Genomic DNA, 8983 nt, shown 5'->3' on the forward strand with positions numbered 1-8983 from the left:
TAGGGTTGGAAAAATACCTTCTCTGACTCCCAGGAAGTGACCAACACCTGGAGGAGACAGCACTAGATGAAACAATAATCTGACTCAGTATGAAACAACCTTATACGTACCAGCTAGGAGTTCAAACTTTGCCATAACAAAGGATTGGCATGTACAGGATTGTCAAGCAAAAATTGTTGAAGACAATGTTTAGAAATTCCACAGTGATGATCTCTTCCATTTCAAAATTTCTGAATATGTATCAACTTCACTTTAAACACGTCCCCAAAGGATTCGTTGTGTAACAGCATTTACATCTTAACCAAGATATATGAGGGCAAGTTTTTTGTGTGTGTGTTTTTAAACACCCTAATAAGCTACTTCCTAGTAAGTGTTTTGGATAAGGGTTACAGTTTGTCTAAGATCCCTTCCATCTGTTGCAAGACGCCTGCTTTTATTTGGATTTCCCGGTGCTGCCTTATCAAACATTGCATGAATCATCCCCCATTTGTTTGTCCTTGTCTCCTTTTTATTGTTCTTGTTCCTTTCCCTTCAATTATTAAAACACCATGTTGAATGGAAGGTTAGGATTACACTGCGATTCACACTTGCCCTATCTTATTAAAACAAATAAACCCAGCAGTTATATAATTTAAAACTGCTTGAGCTGTGGATCAGAGATGCTTTTATCAACATTGGGATGAAGGGGTTGTGTGCATTTGGGCACAGCTGTTCTTTGAAAAATGGCAAACCTCATTAGATTACAGGTGCCTACAAAAAAAGAACACTTCTGAGGAAACAAAATAGCTGCCGTTTTTCAATAAGAGTTTCTTCCTAACAGGAAATGCACTCGATTACATCCTTTAACGTACGTGAGCAGGTTTGTTTTTATTCAGAGAAAAAACATTCCATTTTATTTGATGTATATTTCATCAGCCCAGTGGAGCTAAGGAGACCTATCTGCATGGAAACATACAGGCTTCCCTTGATGCAGGATGCTTTGCAGGGTTACGCATGTAAAGATTTGCTGTACATTCATCCACTAACTGCAGGCACATCAGCGCATCGGGTGAGGATGAGGAGCAAGGTTCTGAAGTTAGGTCCCTCCTCCTCCTCCTACTCCTCCACATCAATTTTCTATGCTAAAAAGCTGACAAAGGCCATTCGTTTGATATATCCAGTGGAAGTCTTAGCTGCAATAGACTAGCAACTGAACAAAACCAGGGCCGGCTACCTGGTGCAGAGGTTGTCAAGCTTTAGGGCTAAGACCCAATGTTTTTTTATTTGCCCCAAGCAAATTGATTTTAGCAACTGTTCATTTATTTTATGCTGTTCTGTGGTTCTTGGCTTGGATTATTTGTTTTATTCTTTCATTCCTATTTGTACACCACTTTGGAAGGTAAAGGTAAAGGGACCCCTGACCATTAGGTCCAGTCGTGACCGACTCTGGGGTTGTGGCGCTCATCTCGCTTTATTGGCTGAGGGAGCCGGCGTACAGCTTCCGGGTCATGTGGCCAGCAGGACCAAGCTGCTTCTGGCGAACCAGAGCAGCGCACAGAAACGCCATTTACCTTCCCGCCGAAGCGGTACCTATTTATCTACTTGCAGTTTGACGTGCTTTCGAACTGCTAGGTTGGCAGGAGCAGGGACCAAACAACGGGAGTTCACTCCGTCGCGGGGATTCAAACCGCCGACCTTCTGATCGGCAAGTCCTAGGCTCTGTAGTGTAACCCACAGTGCCACCCACGTCCACCACTTTGGAAAGTCACATTTAAAAGAGGCATAACATTACTTTTAAAAATGGAATAGCAGAGTAAATAGAACTATGGGGCCATTTCATTGACCCTGAAATATGCAAGCTCCCCCGTAACATGTTCCTATCCACCCAAATCGGTCCCTCGCACCCGACACTTGCACTGTTTACCTGGCAATGGTGAAATGCTGCTGGTGGATTGCTACTGTCGTCACACAGAAAGGGAAAGTTATGCTCCCAGCAGCAAAGCAAATGGATGAAGATGGGAAGCTGAGAAAAGCAAAGGATTTGAGCTCTTAATCATTAATGCGGCTGATTTGTGGCAGACGGGACATATTTTATAGCACACCATTCAAATAAATTAATCAGGACATATTTATGTTATGAAGGAGTCTTAACATAGGCTGTAATCAAAACCTTCACATAAAGCTTTATTATTATTATTATTATTATTATTATTATTATTATTATTGATTCCTTAAGTTTACAAAAATACGTGCACTGTCTCTTTTTTCATTTCTACCTACAGCTTTTTAAAAGTGAGTTCAGACATGCTGCCATTGCAAATGCTTTTAATGTTACGATTCACAGATAAACGGGTTGACAGTGATATTTACCCGCAGTGTCAGGCCTGAGCAACTTGTGACTAGATGCAACTAGCCAATCAAACATGCATCGTGGTCTGCCAGCTGCTTGACAGTTCACCCATTTATATGTAGTCCAAGGCAAATAACCCAAACAGCGAGTATTTCAGTCCTCTCTAGTGGCTGACTTCGCATTGCTGGTGGACTATCTTGCACCGTCACAGGTTGAGCAGGCCTGATCTATGCTCATTAGATTATGTAGCAAGCATATGCTTTTTTTGGAAGGGAAGGGAAACCAGTCCTGCATAAATATTGGCAAACGTCGTCTTTCAGAATGTGCCCTGCTATTTCCCCCTCTTTGACATTCATGGTGGAAAAGGCCTCGCGTAGCTGGCTTTGAAAAATATACTCACTCTTCCTGCAGATTTAGAAGCTTCTGTCCTGACAAAAGATACAAATAGTTCCTTGAGACCCAATACAGATAAATAAAACATAATGGACTGAATGTAGACTACCTTTAACCCGTAGGTACAGGAATTACAGCCAATGCCTGTAATCATTAGCTTTTACCTATTCTAGATAACCAAAATTCTGATAAATACTATACAGTCTCCAACAGTTGTTTCTGGGCAGCAGTAAATAACGGCTTTGTTCTATTCTATTCACGCAGGAGAATTATATCTTGCTAAAGCAAAAGCTGGTCCAGGTAGCCTTTATTTTCAGCTTCATATTTTAAAAAAACAACGTAACCCCTCCAATTTTAATACTTCCCAGACTAGCTTTGATAGGTTTATGGATTTCCCCCCACTCAGATCCTTGCAAATATTTTTGCCCCTTTATTTTCCCTTTATTTGGGGAAGTGTAGTGTTTAGCTAAAAGCTTTGCAGCTTCAGTTTTCAGTTTTAGATGCCTTCTCAGAATGAACAAACGAAGGCATTAGGGCTTGTCAAAATGTGAGCCGAAGAAGCAGCCAGGATGGTAGACCACTGCTGGAGAGCTGAGAGGATCTTTCAGATGGTTGAGGGTGGCAGTAATACATGAAGGAGCAAAATGGATGGAGGGCCTGTTTCTATGAAAGCGGGTGGTGAAAAGACAGGCAAGAAATCCAATCTGTGACAATGTCAATAGGCAAGCACTGCTAAGACAAGCCAGCTGCAGTAAGGAAAAGGATGCATTGAAAATATAGGAGAGGAGGCGTCGTAACTTCTGTTTGCTTGGATTCCTCCCTCCGACAAGCTGAATGAAATGAAATCTGTTTTTTTAAAAAAATACTTCAAAAGCCTTACATCTTGGAACGCTTTTTAAAATTAAAGCAGCAGCAGGGGAGAAATGCACAACTTTTTGACTAAAACCTCTCCCTATTCTGAGATAATGAATTTTCAGTCTAATAGTTTTGTTAATGTGAAACGGATCCATCAGCAGTCACAGATGCGGATTGCTGCATTGGGCCACAACCTCAGTCTCCTGAATGTATCACTCTAAGCACTTTCTTACACCCATCAGCTGTTTAGCAGGGAAGGGGAAAGAGGACTCAACCCATCCTTACACAGCTCTTTCTCTACAATTTACTGGTGGGATTACAGCTTTGATTACTGGGATTCTTACCCACAACATTAATTTGCGTATGCCATTTCTCATCCCGTTAGGGATGTATATGCATAATGGAATAGGTAAAAACGGATTATCTTTTATTTTTTTAAATGATTTCCCCCCCTGTTCAATCAGATTTTTTATATGTTTTCTGTATATCACTGGGATGATCATTTATTGCATGGCGCCTACCTGGGTGATGTTGTATCTTCCTTTTTTTGTACGTGCTTTTTAACAAGCACAGTTCTGTAATTGACATTTATGAATAGGCAGGGCCCTTCTTTTGACATACATACAGAGAAAACTATGAAATCAGCTATGTAGCATATAAAATTTGCCAAAATTAATGAAAATGTTATTATATAGATTGAGGAACCTGTACCCTCCTAAGTAGATTTGATGCTACAGTGGTAAGTTAAGATGTAGAAATATGCATCACTGGCTAGGAAATATATCAAATACACACAAGAAACATGTTTTAGATCTATCATTTAATCAGCCTGTTTTGGGGTGGTTTAAATCACATTGATTTAAATCAGCCCATCCTGGTTTGGAAGTAGAGTGTAAGACCTTCAAAGGGGAAAAAACTTGCTTGGTTTGCTGTTACATTTATAGTCTGGTTTGTACACCAAAATAGACAATGTTGAAAAAGTGGCATAAAAGCAATGAAAACAGTCAATCCAAATGGCTGAGCTGGGTGCAAATCCAAGTCACCTAAATCAGATTCCATAACCTTCTCTACCAGGAAATGGTTACTTTCTCTAGAGAAGACACATTGAATTAGGGAGAGATACCAGCTCCTCTGCTTTTTGTCTTTTACTGGCATAAAATTTCAACCCACAATGCAATTCTTTGTGCTTCTGAATCAGGTTAATTTTCTCCTAGGAGGGGGGGAAACGGGGGCTGGGTTAAAACTATTACAATCTTAGTGCTGATTTCATGCATGGTGGTTCTCTCATGTTCCATACTTCATAAATATCCCTTTTGTATTTGAAAGCCGAAGGTGGAGAAGAATATATATATATTAATGATAATTAACATAGAGAGCAAAAATTCTAGAATCATGAAATCTATTAAATATTTTGTTCTTCACTGATGTTCTGTATTCACATCTACAAGTGGACATGGGCATTTTGTTGTATGTACGTTGAACAATAACACCTAAAATCTAAATTATGGCCATAAGCTAGCATCTCCATGGACAGGGAGCGGCAGGTTCAAGAAAAGCATCTTTCAACTTGGCAGTAGCACCCTGACAGTCTGCTTCTTCCTTGGTTGTATCTAGTGATTCCATTCCTCTGAGTAGGCTACTAGCCTGATTATTAGGAATAACGCTCTGGCTGGTTCACTGTATTCACCGCGGGGAAGAGTGTACTATTAGGTACCATCTCTGATTAGTAAGACTGGGTGGGACAGACCAGACCAGCTCATCCTCCCTTTCCCTCACTTGTCACCCAGTCCTCACTGTCTTTTGTCCTTTAGAACTTCTCCTGCATCATGATCTGTATTTTTTGGTAAGAGCATGTAGGACATATGAATAGTATCGCTCCTGCCATAGCAAAGTAATTTCCTTTAGCACAGTTAAATGTTAAACAAAATCCACAGGAGTCCCTGTAGTTTCTCCCAGTGTTATAATAGTTATATGAGCGCAGCATCTTTTACAACTTCAGTCACTTAGAAAGCGTTGTAGCAGTCAGACTGGAGAAGTTTTGAGGAGATACCGCCAGACTTGAAGTTGTTAAGCAGGAAATGTTACCAGCATTACAAGGTGAAATATGCTTTCAGAGAGCAATGTTCAAAGCACTTTCAAACTTTTTTTGTATTATTTATATTTTAGATGGAAGACTTTATTTGAAAACTACTGTCATGTACTGAACATATCCAGCTGAAGACCTGTGTGCTACAGTTTAAAGAACTCTGCAGCGAGACATTTGCCAGTTTGCAAGTTCTGCAAAAACAAAGGTGCTTTTCAGGCAACTTGGCCACTTCATGTATCCGTGTGCAGAGGTTTTATAACTTTTTGAAAGGGCATCTTCCGTGGGTTTCCTGGGACTTCTCCCCGTGTTGCAGAGAATGTTTCTACGACTTATGTAGCACACTTCTTCAACAGCCAGCTAACAAGAAATTTGCCTATGGACACTTCCTTGTACAGAACGGCCAGAGTAGGACCTCGACTCTCCTCTGATTCTTTGAGCACATCAAACAAAACTTCCACAGTGCCCACTTTTACACCTAAAGACTATTATGTAAACCAGCAAGACAGTATAGAAGCGAATCTTTCCAAAAGAGGCATAAGAAAATTCCGAAAAACATAAACTAGGAACAGACAAACAAAAGAGTTACACCAATACCACCCTCTTCGATTCTAGGACAAGAGTATTGTTTCATTTAAAGACCTATTTCCCCGATATCCTTTTCAAAAGACCAACACATTACAAGAAGTCAAAACAATTTTATCTTGGGTGGAAAAAAGAAGTACAGAATGTAAACAAAGTAATTTTTACTGTTTGCAATAGTCTCTCTAAGTAAAGGTTAAAGATCTGTTATAATTTCTGATTCTAACCTGGCAGGAGTTTGGGAGGGGGAGTGACAAGATGTTGCTTCTTATTGAAACTGTTGGTCAAATGTACAGTTATATAATCACAAACCACACACAGAAGGTATTATGTATGCCGTAGAATACTAGATTTTAGGAAAACAACAATTTTAGATAATATGTTTTTGTCACCCTGTTGGTCCAAACGACACCTTTCTGATTTTAACGCATGCAGGCATGTAAATATTTGTCCTGAAGTCACAGTATTAAGGAACGGGATCTGGGGATGACAGCCACTTTTATTTGTATATTGGTCAGTGCTGTGAGGCAGCACTTTTAAGAGTAAATTGTGGCTCAAGAGCTAGTCAACCCGCCAGAAATATTTTTGTATGTTAATGTCATATTACGTCAAATTTGCTGGGGAGGGGGAAACCTCAGAGGCTAAACAGACACTTGATGTTATCAGTCCAATACCACGTAGAGCTAAGTGATAAAGTTGAAGTCTTTTGTCCTTCCTGCCTGCCTTGTCTTAAGCAAGGCTGGTTGCGTGTTATTTTTACTGTCTTTATAAATGCTATGATATCTGTTCTCCACCTTTGTGCTCATAACTGGAAGCAAGCTGTGACACAGTGCTTATTACATCCTAAATTATCTTCTTTACTCCAGGTTACCCCTTTAAAGACTGCTTTGTTGACTAACGGCCACCCTGCGCGCTCACATTCTTCCTCTTCAATGTTTATACGCATACGTTTTATATAAAAACGTAATCGGAACCACTGACATGTAAAATGTCTCACCTGAAGTAATGCTGACTGTCAAACAACACCGCTGTCCAAATTTAAATAATTCTGGTTTTGGTGGTTTTTAAATTCTTATTTTTTGCCCTGGTAATAGTGCTTCGGAATTGGTCTTTTGTGGCCTGTTTTTGGTCTCTTGTGATTTCACATCGAGAAATAAAACCATTTCGCCCCATGGAATTAAAAGAGGCATTAGGGACTATTTTGTCATTCAAACATTGTTACAGGAGGATACTTCGCAATAGACATGTTAATAATAATTAAAAGACTACAGTGGTTCTCCCCCCACCCTCTGAAGTGCAGTCTTTAAAGGGTTAACAGCTGTCATTAGATGGACTTTGTGGCAAACTGTTAAATTATTTACATGAGAGAAAAGAGGGGTGTTTTTTGTTAATTAAAAAAAAATCTACAAATGAAATCTGTAGCATCTCTTATCATTGCTCTTGCTCCTTGCAGAGATTCACCTGTAAGTAGGCTTAATCGTTCATAAAGTGTATACTTTCCAGACTCTTTGGGTATGCATCATCGTTTGGTTTGGTACCTACATAAAGGAAATGCTAAGAATAATGAGGAAAAGAAGTATATCTTACTAAAAACAAGTGTAAATATTACAGTTCGTTAAATGCTACCGTATGATGAATTTGGGTCTCTTTTGCCCCTCTTTAGTTACACACAAAGGTTTTTCCTTTTGCCTAGATTATGAAGAAATGTTGTGTTCATGTTATTGTTTAAATGCTTTTTGTAATCTTAAGAGATATTAATGTCTAGTTGTTCTATATTATAACCACCTTTGCGCTCTATGCAAGCCCTTGGAACAGAACATTCTCATCTTCACGTAGGACCTATGAAAATTGTCTATTTTTATCTATATATTTAAAGTTTTCTAAAAATGAGAAAAAAAATTATTATGAATTTTGTTGTACAAAATCTGTACAAAAATCTGTTTTTACATCATAATGCAAGAATTGGAAAATTTTTCTATGGTAGCCTAGTTATTTGAGCCTGGTTTCAATGTGAGAACCACGTTTACTGGTATTGTATTTAATTTTTCTCTTTTTTTCCCCTCCTCCTTTTCAACAATCTGCTAATAAAACTGTCTGAAATCTGCCTGTGACTTTACTTACAGTTCATCTTTATTAAATTTTGTGAAATGTGTAACATCAGACAAATATTTACTTTCTAATGGGAGGCATCTTAAAACAACATAAGTCAGCTCTTTGCAATGCGAGAACAATGCTGAATGATTTTATTTAACATGCAACCGCTTCTACCTCTAATATGAATTACTGTGGTGAAGAGGGAAAAAAACACATCATAAAAGCACACTCTGTGGTTATTGTTTAACAAGCAGATTTTCCATATTTTGTTTCTTGCCAGCTAAGCAAACTGCCCCCATCTGCATGATTTATTTATGTACATTTCTCAGTTTATGAAGCTGTTATTTGTACCTTTCCCCCTTTATATTGTGATATTCCCAGGATTCTTATTTTACAAAGCTTTGTGCTGAATAATGTAAAGTGCACACATTGATGGAACAAAACATGTTATTTCCATAACTACAAGAGTGTGGAAGATTATTTTTTTTTTGCTCTAACCCACTTTCTTGTTCCTCTCTCTCTCTCTCTCTCTGTCAAATACCCATCAAGTTCTGCAAGATACTTAGAAACTTTTAAAATCTTAATGCACTTCCTCACTTAAACTGAAAACATTTTAAACATTTAAAAAGACCTTAAGAGAAGATCCA

At 38.8% G+C, this 8983-nt stretch overlaps 1 protein-coding gene across 7 annotated transcripts in view; it reads left to right on the forward strand.

Annotated features, from left to right (window-relative positions):
• The window catches only part of DACH1 (dachshund family transcription factor 1), a 344361-nt gene extending 336015 nt beyond the window's left edge, over nucleotides 1-8346 (forward strand). For all 7 annotated transcript variants that reach the window (XM_028728383.2, XM_077927779.1, XM_077927781.1 and 4 more), the window contains one exon: nucleotides 5744-8346. In XM_028728383.2, coding sequence (XP_028584216.2) covers nucleotides 5744-5761 — 18 coding nt within the window. In that variant the 3' untranslated portion in view covers nucleotides 5762-8346. The remainder of the gene's footprint in view (nucleotides 1-5743) is intronic.
• Nucleotides 8347-8983: the final 637 nt, after the last annotated feature.

This window comes from Podarcis muralis, chromosome 4, assembly GCF_964188315.1.
Source record: "Podarcis muralis chromosome 4, rPodMur119.hap1.1, whole genome shotgun sequence".
NCBI classification, from domain to species: domain Eukaryota; kingdom Metazoa; phylum Chordata; class Lepidosauria; order Squamata; family Lacertidae; genus Podarcis; species Podarcis muralis.